At 39.5% G+C, this 15953-nt stretch overlaps 1 protein-coding gene across 9 annotated transcripts in view; it reads right to left on the bottom strand.

Annotated features, from left to right (window-relative positions):
• Positions 1 to 15953, bottom strand: part of TTLL5 (tubulin tyrosine ligase like 5) — a 319306-nt gene that overhangs the window by 189316 nt on the left and 114037 nt on the right. For 7 of the 9 annotated variants that reach the window (XM_059914699.1, XM_059914700.1, XM_059914701.1 and 4 more), the window contains 7 exons: positions 15240 to 15546; positions 9995 to 10115; positions 7185 to 7331; positions 5975 to 6078; positions 4323 to 4450; positions 1743 to 1826; positions 773 to 1174 (listed from right to left, as the gene is read on the bottom strand). In XM_059914699.1, the coding sequence (XP_059770682.1) occupies positions 773 to 1174; positions 1743 to 1826; positions 4323 to 4450; positions 5975 to 6078; positions 7185 to 7331; positions 9995 to 10115; positions 15240 to 15546 (1293 nt within the window). The remainder of the gene's footprint in view (positions 1 to 772; positions 1175 to 1742; positions 1827 to 4322; positions 4451 to 5974; positions 6079 to 7184; positions 7332 to 9994; positions 10116 to 15239; positions 15547 to 15953) is intronic. The other 2 variants (XM_059914707.1, XM_059914706.1) reach the window with 1 other exon arrangement.

Genomic DNA, 15953 nt, shown 5'->3' with positions numbered 1-15953 from the left:
CATACGAAAATGCAAGGGATCCAGAATAGCCTAAACAATATGAAAAAGAAGAACAAAGATAGAAGAATCACCCTTGGTGATTTCAAAACTTACTACAATGCTATAGTAATGAAGACAATGTGGTACTCGCATAAGAGCAGATATACAGATCAGTGGAACAGAACTGAGACTCCAGGAGTAAACCCTTACATTTAAGATTAAATGATTTTTGACAAGAGTGCCAAGACAATTCAACAGGAAAATAATAGCCTTTCAACAAAAGGTGCTAGGACAACTGAACAACCGCATGCAAAAAAAGAGATGTTAAGACCTTTATGCCACACCATATACAAAAATTACATCAAAATGGATAAAAGACCTAAACTATAAAATTCTTAGAAAAAACATACTCAACAGAATGAGAGAAAATACTTCTAAATCATGTATCTGGCAAGGGACTTGTACCCAGAATATATAAAGAACACTTACAACTCAACAGTAAAAAGACAAATATCACAATTATCTCTTGACTACGCTGTAAGCTCCCAGTAAATAGAAGCCTTGTCTTACTCATTTCTTAATCCCCAGCACCTAAAAGAAGTTATTTCATTTCTTATCAGTGAATGAGTGCCACTGGACCAAATGCAAGACTCTTCCTTAGTCACATCAGAACTATGCACCCTGTGTCCCTTTACCTTTCAAAAGAAAAGGCAAAGGGAAGAGATGGCATTCTTTTTTAACTGGGGCTGGGGAGAAGCTGACATTGTGGAGTGCCTTTCATTCTCTCACTCACCTGCCTTTGCTGAAGAGGGACGAGACAGTTTCTGGCTATAGATGTGCGCAGCACTTTGGAAAGAGGAAAAGGGGCCAATGGTGTAACTGCCTGATCGACAGCGCGGCAGGCCAGAGGGGCTCAGTACGTTCTGTGTCCCAGGATGGATGGAGGGAGAAGCACTGTCAGGGACCGTGCTCAGTAAAATTGCTGGCTGGTGAGGCATGCTGGGGATAGCTGGAGGAATCTGAGATACGGAAGAATGGTGGCCTGGCCCTGGTGAGAGGTCAGAGGTGGTAATAACAGATGACGAATGGGTGTTGGGAATTTTCTGCAGAAGAGTAGCAGCAGGACCAGAGAAAGAAGCAGAGGAAGAACTGGTATAGACTAATTTAGCCTCTTTTTCTGCTGAAGTGGTAAATCCTATTAAAATAAAAACAAACAAACAAAAACAGATTTTAGGGAAAATTAATGTAAATTCTGTATGTAAACAGGAAGCAAACATTTTTAAACCTCAAAATAATCTTAGCATGAAATAGACATAATGAAAAATACAAACTTTAATGAGATTCATCATGAACTTAATGAATACTGCCCACTCAGACAATGTGGCAATGGAAACAGTTTATTCTTAGTCCCTTCTGAAAGCTGGTGTTGGGACTACCTCCATCAACCAGAGCAGGTGCTTTACAAACGTTAGGGCATCAGGACAAAGTTTCTGATAATGACAGCTAACTCCTCTCCCTCTGATTTTCACCCTTCTAGAAAAAAAGTGCTCAGAATTTTAAACATTAAGAAAGTGAGAAATTCCTTGGAAGGATAACAGGCTATCAGTAGATAAAAGGAAATTCTAAGGGAAAAGGAAAAACAAAGAAAAGGAGCTTTTTGGAGTAATGTCACATGCCCGAAAATCATTTAATATCTGATGACTTTTTTTCATTTAGAGATTTATCAGAGAGCAGCAAATCTATGTAGGTTTGAAGTCACTCACGAGATAATTTATCAGAGTGAATTTCTGTTGCTTGTTGCTGCTTGGGCTGCTTTATTTTCACTTCTTCCATCGTTTCAGGGTGATCTGAAATAAGAAATAAATACTGAGCTTAGGCTCTGTTACTAATCAAATGCTAGAGCATTGCTCTACACATAATTTTGTTTCCAAAATATAACACAACTAGTAATCAATGCTAGGAACCATTGTATTTCTCACCACACTTTTCCAAAGATGGCCACGCCCACAGCCCTGTTGAGTGGGACACCAACCAAATGATTCCCAACTAGCCCCAACCCCAGCTCCAGCTAACTGAATGAGGAAAAGATACCAAAACCCAGGGCAGCCATCCATGGACTGCCAACAAGCTAGGACATGCCTGGGAAAGAAAATGAGTAAGGGCAGTAAGATGCCTCTGTCAAGAATTCAGACTTGGGGAGCTAAGAGACCAAACTGGTCGGTGGTACACAGTGGAGCGAAGAAGTCATAATATATATGGAGCAAGCAACTGCCAAGAGATAGAAAGAACAGCCCCAATATTTGTTGGCATAATACCTGGATACTACAACAGCTCTGAATCTTAATCTTCTCAGTTTTACTTGAATAAGCTGAGTGAGTTTGCTTATTAGATAGATTGATCAGTATATTCAATAACAAAATCGCTCTAATAAAATAAATTAGGTTCTTTTTCTACTACAGAATTTTGAAACAGAACAGCCAGAGCTAATCATATACTTAGAGAAATATTCCAAAAATCTTTCTCAAGGGCCAGGTTCATACAAAAACTTAAGACAGGCCATTTTACAGATCATCTTTCAGAATGAAAGAATAAGGACATATGAATTCTCTTCTGTCCATCACCACCAGCACTGGTAATACTGTCACACATTTGTTTGCTCATGTTTGAAACGAGTCCAGATACTATCAAATGTCATACTGTTGTTCCCTTGATTGAGGCCTTCCTACTGCCCCTCTAGTTATTCTTGATTGGTATTGCTAGGTATAGACATTATTATGTAAAGGTAGTCCTTAACACATGAACCCCAGAATTTCTGAGGACGCATCTGTACAAACAGGTGCTGCTAGTACATGCTGTTAGGGCTTCCCCATTACTACCAGGGGAGAAGTTACTACCTGAATGCCAAGCTAGGACTTCACCTGCCTAGCACATTTTTCCCTACCCCAACCTCATTACAAAAACTCCTCAGCCTCCCTTTCCCAACACTGTTAGAGGATCTTTTCAGAGATCCTACCAACCTTCTTCCTGTATTTACTCACCCAACTTCATCCAGCAGGCAATAAATATTATAAAGTCAAGAACTGTGACAGTCCTGGTCCCTGTATCTCTAGCAACTATCACAATGTCTGATACATGATAAGTGTTCATTAAAAATATGTAGAAGGAATGAATGAACGGATAAACAAACTAGCTTTAGAACTTAGGCAAGTTAGGAAAGCTCAGAGAAGAGGGTTGGACTCAGAAGTATTTCTACCAATACAATACTTTAAGTATACAGTGAGCTAAATAGGCTTTTGTAGACTAACCTCTGAAGCTAATCAGTTTTTAAAACAGTAACACCGTTTCCTTGGGAAAACTCACTCTACATTTTAAATGACCAATTTTCCCAGCTCTTTCCACATTAGACTATGATAGCCTTAAGAGTAGCAAAGAAATCTACATCTTTGAATCCAGTGGTTAGCATACAACAAAATTAGTATATTGATTATCTATCTCTTATGCTTCCATCTAGATTTTAAATGAATCTTACACTTGAAGCACAAGCTTTGTTTATAACTGAGTATTGCTGCTATTTTTTGATCATATGACATGAACTAGATAGTTTGGTCCACAGCAATTCCAAATCCCCAATCATGGAGTTCCCCAGCAGTGAGAAATTTTTGAAATGCGTGGGAACATTGGGTTATCACAATGACTGAAGGAAGATGGTGGCATTTAGGGCTTGGGACTATGGATATTAGACATCCCACCAGGTATGGAATGGTCCCACACAACAAAGAATTCTCCTACCCCAAATGCAAATGGTGATAGCTGGAGGAACCAAAAAATTTAACAGGAGTGAGAAATTATCATTAGGAGAGGCAGAAGAACAGAGATTAAGAGCACAAGCTTTGAGTCAGGCAGACTAAAGTTCAGATTCCTGTTCCACTGTATGGTGCAGGGCACCCTTGAGCAAGTTACTCTGTCTCTTTCAGCTCTGTTCCCTCATCTGTAGAGAAGTTTTATAATAGCACCTACTCCATATGGTTTTTAGAAGTAAAAAAATAAGATCATGTCCAGTAGACAGTAATATGAGCGCTCACTAAATGTTAGGTATTATTAGCTTGTCTTGAAAACAGCCCTCTGATGTTAATTATCATGAAAAAAAAAAAATTAGACCATGTCCCTCTTGCGCTTTTAGGACAAAAATATAAGGCCTCCTCATCCCCTACCCACACACTGCAAAATTTTACCACCTTGGAGTCTATTAGTGCTTAGGCAACATAATATTTTTGGTTCCCCTTTGCACATCTCATTTTTTCACTTGTTCTTCTTAATTTTCATTAATTAACCAATATACTTACCACCCTTTGCCCTGCTATCAGAAAAACTGTTGCTGTTTTTAGAACTTTTTGAGTGAGTCCCCAGGAAGACACTTGCAGACTTGTTTTTTTGGGTATAAAAAGTCAACACCTCCTCCAGTTCAGCCTCACTGAAATGGGGAGAGAAAGTATGGTCAGAACAGGAAGGTGTTCTGGAAAATCTTTCTACCAGATTTTATTATGAAAATGGAGTAAGCTGAAGAAGGGGAAAACGAAAAGCACAAGCTGGAAACTCCCTATTAATAGATGGTAAAAAAGAAATATAAATGAAGCAGTCTGAAAAATTTAAAGCATGACAAGGTTTTATTCATTCCACAGTGAATATTCTAGATCGGCACTGTCCAATATAGTAGCCACTAGTCACATGTGACTATTCAGATTTAAATGAATTAAAATTAAAGATTCATTTCCTTGGTTACACAAGCCACATTTCAAGTACTCAGTAGCTACAACACAGGAAGTTCTATTGGACAGCCATGTTCTAAATCAGGGGTCAACCAACTATAGCCAGTGGGCCAACCTTGACCAGCAGGCTGTTTTTGTATGGCTCCCAGCTAAGAATGGTTTTCATATTTTTAAAGAAGAGTATGCTATAAAGACCACATGTAGCTCACAAAGTCTGGAATATTTATTATCTGGTCCTTGGCAGTTTGTCCACCCCACTTCTAGATAATTGGAATATATTCACTAAAGAAGCCACTTTGTCATAAATACGGAAACTCACCAGCGTAACCAAGGAAGATTTCCCTAACCATCTATACAATGGAAACTGAACCAGATGGTCTCTAGGTCACTTCAAATATTGAAATTATATGCACTTTTTATGAACATCCACAAAATGAAAAGTGTAAGGAAACAGATGAGGGCCCATAGAATTCTTCCAGTAAACATATTAGGCATGGATTTTGTAAAATCTGCAGCAGCTCCTCAACGGCCTTTTGCATTTTTTTCCTGGAGCCTGGCTATGTTCCAGATAAGTGGCCTTCAAATAAGCAAAATATTCCTGCAATATTACAAAGAACCTATATCCTATCTTCAGAATACACTGTAATGACAACCTTGGAAACTGCTCCTATGAATCTCAGAGTAAACCCCAAGGTCTCCAAAGTAGCAAAGAATGGCCTGGCTAATTTGTATCAAGATAGAGAGCTGAATGCTGAGATTTTTCAACCCCTAAGAGCTAACCTTAAGCATGAAGGACTTGTTTTATTTTATATACATTAGGTGTAACCCTCACAGTGCTGAGAAACTGCCAATTCCTCAACCCACTCAACGTAGGCAAAATGTGGTCACCTCCACTGCATCAGTAGGTCAGGGATAAATTCAGATCCAGTAAACACTAGAACCTCTAACTTCAGCTTTCCGAAGTGCTCCCTCAGCCCTTAGAGTGGTGTGTACTTTGAAGCTGTCTAGAAATACAGCCCAGATGCCCAGCAGCAGTGTTTTGATAACTAAAACCATGACAACAGCCGAAAATTGGCTGAGATATGGAGAGATCAAGCCTATGAAACCCTTCTTCTCCTCCTAAGAGTGATTTTACTCACATCCATATGTTAGAAACAAGGGGCTACTGGGAATGAATGGGGCAGTGTGGAAGACAGAATAAGATACTTTTTATTAAGAATGTCTTCTACCTTGCTTGTCTGATGAACTCTTGAAAGTTTTCCGTATTCACCCCATCTTCCTCTTCTTCCTCAAGTTTCTTCTTCGATTTCTTTCCAGCCATTTGTTCTGTTTCCTATCCAGTCCCCAACCCCACAGAAAAACAAGATAAAACTGACTCCTGATAAATGCATACTTCATCGTCTGGTTTCAATACCCTTGGGTTAATTTGTCTTTATAGTAAAGACATTTAATTCCTCCATGTACTTTTGCCACCTATAAATCTGATATATTATTTTCTGTCATTATTTCATGAAACATTTTAGAGTTTCCAAGTAAGAGTTGCATAATAAATATAAATTTTTATCATGTTTCTACTTTTTACTCAGGTAGCCCAGTGAAAAAAGAGCTTGGTAATGTCTGTGGTCACACTTGAAGCTTTAACAGAATGACAACAGAGATACTGTATTTTGTTACAGTTAGGGAGAGGAAAGATAGGTCTTGGAAGATACTCCTATAGCAGCATCCAAATTGAGTAAATTCTTCACTTATGTAAGTTGTTCCAAAATTCTCAACAGAGCTGGAGTAGCTATGTAGCTATGGATTTGGTGTGTTGATACTGTACTGACCATTCCACACATTTCACAAAAGCTATTTAAATTTCCAGGCCTCAGCTTTCCTTTCTGAAAAATGACCATGCTCCCCGCTCCCCCCACCCCAAAATGACATTTCTAAAGCATTCTAAGACACTTGGATAAAAGATGCTTTGCAGACTACTCTCACTAAATAGTCTATTTTCTGGGCTTGGTTGTAAAATGAAGTCACTATCTAAAATGTTCTAGAGAACAAAGTATAACTCTCTCAGGAAGGAAGACTGTGTCACCGTGTTAAATCCACAGTTCACATTTGCTCTCAAATAGTCAATTCACCACTGTCTCCAGGTACAATAATGACAATGCAAATTCACATAGCCCAGGATTCATCTCGGGTGCAACAACACTCAAAAGGAATGTGCCTTTGGATGAGAGTGAACTACGGCCCCTGGGCCTTCACAAGTAATAAGTAGCTTTTCAGACCAGCTGGGTTAGGGAGTGACGTCCTGCTCCCCATAACGTCCCACACAGCATGTGATAATGCTAAAAGGGAAGAAGAACCTCTCCGCCCAGCTGGACAGAGGCTTCTAGCCTGTTTCTGACAGCGCGTGTCAATCCAAAGCACAAGACTAACAGATAAACCACCTACCTTGTTGTACACAATGATAAAGTCACCCAGTTGGTGGGCCAGGATTCTTCTGCGCTCCAGAAGTGCCAGTCTCCGACTGGGTAATACCATCCTCAGTGAGTGCTGGAGGTTACTTGATGCTCGCTTGAGGAAACGAACCACTAGCTCCTGTAAATTAAAGAGTCATTGGGGGAAAAAAAGAAGGGATTGTGCTTAAGCAACAGAAGACAAGCTACAAGGGGATTACACAATAGAGAGATAAGAAGAGGTATACTATACACTTCAACAAATAAGACCCAGAGCAAACATACTAGGTATAACAAGGATACAGTAAGACAAGAACAAAACGAAACAAACAAATCCTCTTCCTTTAACAAGCTGGCAGTGGGAAAATCAAAATCAAGTATGTGTGCAAATAACTATGTAATAAAGTAGTAGCTGTAAAAGTACCACAATTCATATATACATAGTACTATAATAATTCAAAGTGCAGCTATCACTTCCAGTAGGGTGATCAGAGAAAGATACTTAGGGAAAGTAATAGGTAGAGGAAACTAAAACCATGGATCAGGTCATCAAAGGTGAGAAGGGAGAGAAAGAATACAGAAATACTGACACTCAGAGATCGGAAAGAGGAGGAAGAATCAGAAAAAAACAAACAACAACCACAACAAACCATGAGAGAAACATCAGAAATGTAGAAAGAAACAAGGAAGAAAACAGTGTCATGAAAGCCAAGGGAGGAAGGCTCCCATGTCACAGCTTCCGAGAGGCTGGAGCAGGAAAGGACCACACCACTTTCAGCAGAGTAAAGGGGACAGAAAGTAGAGGTTAAGAAACAAATGGATACTGAAGAATACAGGTGAAGAGCAGAAACTACTGATTTAAAAAGTTTAGTGACTAATGGAAAGAAAGAACTGTTACCAGGCTTGCAAGGCGATAGCTTTTTATTTATGTTTTCTTCCGCAAGAAAAAGGGTGCTTTTAGAGTTGGAGGTTGGCAAGGAGGGCATAGTGAAAGGTCATTAAGGGGTAGAAGGGATACATCTCACTTGAGATGGGGCAAAGGATTTTGAAATCTGAACAGATACCAATCAGATCATTCATAACATCACAAATGCTTCAAAGAGAGATTTTGCAAGGCCAAGGGCCTTAAAGATAGTAGTTCCCTGCACCCAACCCCCAAACACAGTAAAATTGCCTGAAGATGATGGATTTGGGGAACTTCTGTCGATGTGCCTTCTGTGAATTACGTGATAAAGAAGCTCTAAACCGAACTTGGATCAGAGAAGGCAATTCTACACCTACCTTCCTCATAAACAAGACCACTGCCACAATCATCAGGTAATGCCTTAGGGTTTGTTGTTTAGATAGATTTTCAAATAGGAATGCACACAACTGATACTAAGTTCTGCAGTGATGATCCTGAATATTCTTATAAAAAGCTCCATAGAAATCCTGTGTGAATTCCAAGTCAGCAGTTGCAACAGTTATTCTCTTCTGAGCTATGTTTTTCTTCTTGAATTTGATTTTGGTTCACTGTCCTTTGGTGACAATTTACTCCAACATAAAGAAACAGTCTCATAACCAGAGGGTTGGATTTCATAGGTCTACTCTGCTGTCTTTACTATAGGCTGGTTTAAGCTGTTATATTAAAACATTATTTTTTCACAGTGGAGCAGACAAACTGACTCTCAAAAAGGCAGTTTCAATTTTCCACTTGGCAAGAGCAGAGCTAACATTTTCCATTGATGGTTGAAAAATTACAACACACAAGGTTTTATCTCTGGGTTGTATTGGTTACTTTAAATTCACAAGTTGTTTTCTGGGATATCCATCATGCTTTTATAATAAGCCCAGCATAGTGTACGCCTCTTATATGTGGAGAACTGAAAATTACAGTAGGATCACCACTGAGCTGGACAAAGGATGCAGCTTTCTCAGACTTAATGGTCCTTCTCTTTCCAGTGACAGAGCCCTGTGGTTAAAAAGCCTAAGGAAGGGCTGTGGCTTCTTCTATATGCGTTGACCTTACCAAAGAGCTTGAAGCTCCCTGTCATTCTCATCCAAAAAGAAAAACATTGCTAGTATATTAAATTTTAGGCAGGTTCGAATGACCAATATACAGTAAAAATTATTACACAAGTTTGTTTCCAGTAATCTAAGAATTTTATAAAGTGACAACTAGTAAAGAAAAAAATGTTAAAATGGAGGATGGTACATTCTCAGAGGGCCCATGATAAAGTGTTGACTTTCAAAGAGCTAACTTGACCCCCCCAGGACAGAAAATAAATGCCTTATGACCCATGGAAACAGTGCAAGAGCAAATAATGTACAATTGCAACATCTGAGTTTAAGTTCCAGTTTCAGCACATATGAGCTACAGGACAACAGGCAAGTTACCCCCTTCCTCTAGGTCTTTGTTTCCTCATCTGCAAATGGAGATGACAGTGCCTATATCAAAGAATTAATAAAATGTGAAGCTGCTTGAGAAAGGACTCTGCAAATTGTTATTCTTTTCTAGGGCTTTGCACGGGCCTGACATCTAATGAGCAATCAATTTCCATTTTCAGAATGAAGTAAATTAATGCCCTCAACACATACTGTGATGAACGTGGCTCCAGATCCAAGATTCACTTCACAGAAAAGTAAGAGAAATCTGCAAGCTATACTGTGGAATAATTCTTTCACCACAAATATACTGTTCTTTAACTTAGTATAGGAAAAAAAAGAAAAGAAGGAAGGAAGGAAGAAAGGAAGGAAGGAAGGGAGGGAGGGAGGGAGGGAGGGAGAGCAAGGGAAAGTAAAAAGGTTCCAACAAGAGAGCCTCACCATCTGTTCATCCTCTTTGGCAGCCCAACTGGCACTGAACGTTTGACCTCCACTGTCTTTCATCAGTCGGATTTGAACATGCTGGAGATAGGCAGAGAATGCTATTCGGGCCTGCACTTTGCTACAGAAATCCAAAACAACATACTGTTATGAGACAGAATGGTGCACCTACCAAATGTGTGCTTGCCTCTCTCAAAGTGGCCTTTGAGGATCCTTCTATTAGGATGGCTAAGAAAAATGAAGCCCATCATACAGTCACTGAGTAAAGATTCCTTCTACCCAGTACATGAGATTTCTTTTTTTCTATTTAAAGAATCAGAGATGGAGAATCCTACTTATTTTCTCATTATTACCATGGCATGGGGTGGGGTGGGGGGGAAATCAAGCAAGAATAGAGAATCATGTTTTCTACTCCTATACCTTATCTTCTGAACTTTTAAACAACTTTCTTGGGGAAATGGACAGGAAAAGTACTGAATTTTCACAAGAACCTTTGTATTGATACAGAAAGGTTTTTCTGCCTTGGAGGCCCTTAAAAACATACTTATCAGTTAGTACAAAAGTATGGCTTTTGCTATAGCAACTAATTTCTGGTGTGCAAAAGCCTCCAAAGCAGGAAACAGATAAATCCTACAAAGGAACTTTGAGACCAAATTTAAGGTCAGGCTTTTCTCAACTACAAGACGGGAGTGGCTGGAGCCCAGAACAAATGAGTGAGGTCCAACAGAGTTTGGCATAGAGGCAATGACCGGCTAGAACGAGCCCAGATGTTCAGGGGGAAAAAGAACTCCACACATATAGTAAAAAGCACCTCAGCAACATCACTGAAGAACCCAGCTGATTTCTGCTTGGTGGTCTAGGCTGGAAACAAGGAAATCTGATCAAGCTATCATTTAGAAGACAGAAGTACCAGAGAAACACTGATGACTTTCACTTCAGCTGCTAACTGCAGCAGATCTGTTTTCTTTCAGGAGAGACTGTAGTTACTTCAGCTGCTTGGCCTTCTGACATGCTAGCCAAAATTACATCAGCGAAGATTAGGGCCCAACACAAACTTTGTTTACAATCCTCACACATGCAATCACTGAATGCTTTCTACTCACTGTTCCCCCAAGGTTAGGACGAAGGACTTGTCCAGAGTAAACTGGAAATCCTAGGAGGGTCTACATCTAGCTTCTATGTGTGTGCTGGAAGGGAGAGGAGTCAGGTTGGGGAGTAGATTTGCTTTTCAAGCTCTTCAGAGCATGAAATATAAGGCTACATCTTTGTTATTAATAGGAATAGTTTATGGGAGCACAATATGATTTTGAAATTTATATTTTCAAATGTTTTTCATCAAGAAGAACATTTAAAATCCTTGTTCTGGAGACCATATACACTTTCCCCTCAACCATTCCCATAAGCTAATTATTTTCAAGTCAAAATAAATGAAAAAAGACTCTCCATTTTGGTCAACAAATTCACTTGCAATAAAGTGAGCTAAAAATGGCATGTTTCAGACACCTCCAAATGTAGCAAAATACCCAATTTTATTGACTATTTCCCTAATATTAAACTATGAAGGTCTTTTGGATAAGGGAATTACTGCTTGGAAGTTGAGATTTCAATCAACCTTTTGTTGCAAATCACTGTTGTAAATCAAACGAACAAGAACTGAGTTTTCCATCTCTAAAAACCTTACTAAAGGGATCTGTGGGATGTTAATCCTAAGCTTGTCCCTATGGTATTGGACACATTGGTCAGCTAGTAATCTGTAACTGACAAACCAAAATAATAGAATAATTTACACCAAAGAAATCTATTTTTTTTTTTTTTTAAACAGAAAAAGCCTGAGCCTTTAATGATATCATAGAAATTAATACACTGTACATTCCAACAAGGTACAACCTGGGTATGCAGCTGGTGTTTTTGTTTTGTTTTGAACATGTAATGTGCCGAACATCAGGTAATACCTCCTTTCTTACATGCCTCCTTTCTAATAGATGAAAAACATTTGAAAAATAAAAATCAAACTTAAGAAGGTAACAAAATGATTGCCCTGCACCCTTCTCTTTTTTTTTTTTATTTTTTTATTTTTTTTATTTTTTTTTTTTATTTTTCTGGTTTTATTGAGGTATAATTGACAAATAAAAGTGTAAGGTATTTATAAAGTGTACAACGTGATGATTTGATATACATATACATTGTGAAAGGATTCCCCCATCCATCACCTCACATATTTATTTACCTTCGTGTGTGTGTGTGAGAGGACATTTATATTTGACCCTCTTACCAAATTTCAGTTATACAATATAGCGTTATCAACTAAGGATTATCTTCTAATCAGAAATAATTGAAACCAGGAGACATTAGAATGACATTTTCAAAGTCCTGAAAGAAAAAAAAAAAACAAAGCTGTGCCTCCGCTCCCATTCCTGATTGGCTGGAAAGACAAGAAGGCATGCATAGCCTAGGAATTCCTATCAGCCAGCTGCTCGTCCAAGAAATCTATTTTTAAAAAATAAAAGCCTATGGAGATCCTCAGTATACAAAAATACACAACTAGTGGGCTGGGGCCTGGAGTCTTGAATCCTTGCCATGGACCACCCCCAGATCCCTCAGTAGCCACTGAGATGCCCCACAGAATTATGGGCAGCTCCAGGGAACACAGTTTGAAAACCACTGATTTATTACATTAACACACCCTGCAATTACAAGAGTTTACTCATTAAAAGTAAGATCCGTAAGATTTATGAATAATTAATTTATTTCTACAACATCTAAGTAGAATGTTATTGCTGGAAAGGACATTAGAATATAGTCCAGTGGTTTTCAAATGTTCCATTTCAATTCAGTGGACTCCTCCTTCCTCTCTAGAGACCACAGTTTGAAAAACCTATGTCTAACCCCATACCCTGGCCTAACAGAAAAGAAAACTGAGGCCTAGAGAAGCTCTCTGACTTGCCTGTGGTCACACCGTCAGTTGGCAAGCACTGAAAAGCCAGAGCCAAGTCTTCTGACAGAGCCCTCTCTGCTCTCCACTAAAGCAACTACTCTCATTCTCCACGCACCGTTCCAAACCTTAACTCTACCCTCCAACCCCCTAAGCGCCAATATCACCCTCCATCCTTGCGGTATAAGAACTGACCTCTAGCTTAGAAACTAAAGGCCGTCATGCTTATATACCTACACTTCCTGCCTCTTTAACCTCTAACTACTGCATTCATTACAGGAAGAGACACCCCTCCACTGTCCTCTTCCTACCTTCCTTTAGGACAATATATCCATTTCTGTATCTCTAATTCTTTTACCATCAAATCCTTCCCCTAGTCTCTAAATAAGCTCCAGAATCCCTATCTTAAGAAATCTTGTTTCTCTTAGCTTGCTCTCTCTCTCTGATGAGTTCTCACCTGTCTTTCACTCGTTGTCAAACTCTCTGAAAAAGTTAGTTCACACTTGCTTTCCTATTTGCTCAACTCACAATTTCTCTTCTACCCACTAAGTCCACCCCCAGGTCATAAATGCAGGAGACTCTTTTCAGGCCTCATCCTAACTTGGGCTGCTGGAGGCACTCTATAGCTTGAAACTCTCATCTTGTAGCTTTTCTATACTGTCTCCTCCCAGTTTTATAGCTACCTCTCTAACTGCTACTTCTTGGTCTCTTTACTATTAAACACTGGTTTACTCCAGGCCTCAGTTCTCCTCCTTTTCTTCTGTCTATGCTTGCTGAACTAAACTGAAATGACAAGCTTATCTACTCTGAAGTTGTACAGTCCTGTTCAACTCTGACTTTCAAAGCTGTATTTTCACCTATCTACTGATCATCTTCATCCCAGAGCACTTCCACCTCACGGTGTCCCAAATAAAACACATTATTTCTATCATGAAACCAACTCCTGTGCTCCTTATATTGACTGATGGCAGCACCAAGTTACCAAACTTGGAAAATTCAGCCTCTCTGGAATTCTTACATCTACAGGGACCAAGCCCTACCAATTTTAACTTGCAAATTTCATTAACTCCATCCTATTCTCTTCATTCCTATAGCCTTTGCTCTGATCAGGACCTTCATCTTCCTGGCTCTGGACTACTTTAACAGCCCCTAACTCAGCTCTCTACCCTTAGTTCCCCTCTTATCAATCACTATCCCACAATGCAACCGGAATTTACTTTCTAAATCAAGATCTGACCATATCACACATCTGCTTAGAAATTATCCATCTAGGAAATAAAGTCCAGGCTCCTCTATGGCACTTTATGATCAAATGACATCCAATTTTTTAGTCTCACTTCTTATTGCACCCTTTTCTCCATGTAACGTCACACCACTAATCTGTATTTTTCAAACTTGCCAAGCTCATTCCAATTTCAGGTTCTTTATACTTGCCGTTCTGCCTGGAATATTCTGCTCCCTGATATTCACATGACTTACTCCTTCTCATCATTTAGGACTCACCTTAAAACTTACCTCTCCATGCCCAAAGCACCAGAAGCTACAGAAACTTTCTGTCCAATTACACTCTAATACTACACCCTATTTTATTGTCTACACAGCACTTCTTACTGCCTGAAATTACCTTGTTTCTTTGTTTACTGTCAGTCTTCCCCACTAGACTGTGGGCTCCACAACTGTTTTGGTCTCCACCGTAACACTATACAGCCCAGCACAATTCCTGGTATAGATCAAGTGCTCAATAAATATTTGTCGAGGAACTGAATGAATGACTGTACTATCACCCCTCTGTGCCTTTATTCCCTCTACTAGCACTCCCATACTTAGCTGTCACCTCCCAAATCCGGAGAGCCTACCTATCGGGGAAGGCCTGGTTGAAATATTGCCTCCTCCCTAATGTCTCTCTAGCCCTCCCAAGCAAGACCAATCACTCCTTTTCCTGTGTCCTAAGAGCCCTTTGTCCATACTGGGGTCACAGCCCCTGCTCTTTAAGTGTCCCCACTCTAAGCCATGAACTGCTTGAGCACCCTGTCTCAGTCATCTTGTGCTCTTTAGTCACTAACGTTGAAACCCAACAAATATTTGTTGAGCCAATGAGACCTGGGTTTGTATCATAGTTTTAGACTTGGACAAGCAATTTCTCTAGGGCTCAATTTCCTTGATAGTAATAATATCAAATCACAGTCATTAATTCACAGGATTCCTGTGCATAAGAAATGAAAAATGGCTATAAAGCCACAAGCACAATACCCTGGTACACAGTACAAATTAGCTGTTTTCAGTTTTGCTATTATAATTAGGAAAGGTACATACCTAAGATTGCCATTATCTTGCAGAATCTGCATCAGGTTAAATTTAGGCTCTGGTTCCTGAGTCTCAGTTTTGCAGCACTGTTCACCTTTGTTATTCCATTCAGGAACTTTCACGGCATTTTCTTTGGGTGAATTTTCTACCATAACGGTCAGTGCGGGTGTGTGTTTGGCTTGATTTTCTCCGAGGGACCCTGCAGACTCCTCCTGGGAAGCTTCCTGTTCTTCATCTTCACTGTCTAAGGCAACTTCTTCCTCCTCTTCGCTCTCTGTCTCAGTTTTAACATTCATTTCAGCTGGTTGGGTAATCACTAAATGCGAAGAATCACTAATGTTGCTGAAAAAAGGATTAAATTTTCCTCTCTCCCAATACCTTCCTTTTATCTTTTCAGTAAAAACCCATTTCTAAATCAGACCACAAATAATGCACAAAATTAACAACATACACACGTCCCTCTTACATATTCTAAAAACCTATTAATCATCTTCATTAGAGTTGATGTTTCTCATCATAATACCAATGGTTCTCTCACAACGTAAGGCAAAAACCCTTTTAGTAGAGTAATCTCTACGGCGTGTTAGAGGTTTTCAGAAGGGCATCTTTCACGGGGGTACAGTAAGCAGGGGAATATCTTTCTATCATATGTTCATCCATTATCCTTCTCCTTCACTGCCTTGGAAGGTCTATGAGGACAAGGACCATAGCTTTTTTATTCAC

Source organism: Balaenoptera ricei, chromosome 2, assembly GCF_028023285.1.
Source record: "Balaenoptera ricei isolate mBalRic1 chromosome 2, mBalRic1.hap2, whole genome shotgun sequence".
NCBI classification, from domain to species: domain Eukaryota; kingdom Metazoa; phylum Chordata; class Mammalia; order Artiodactyla; family Balaenopteridae; genus Balaenoptera; species Balaenoptera ricei.
Note: the sequence above shows the minus strand (reverse complement) of the source record. Positions and strands in the feature narration are given on the sequence as shown.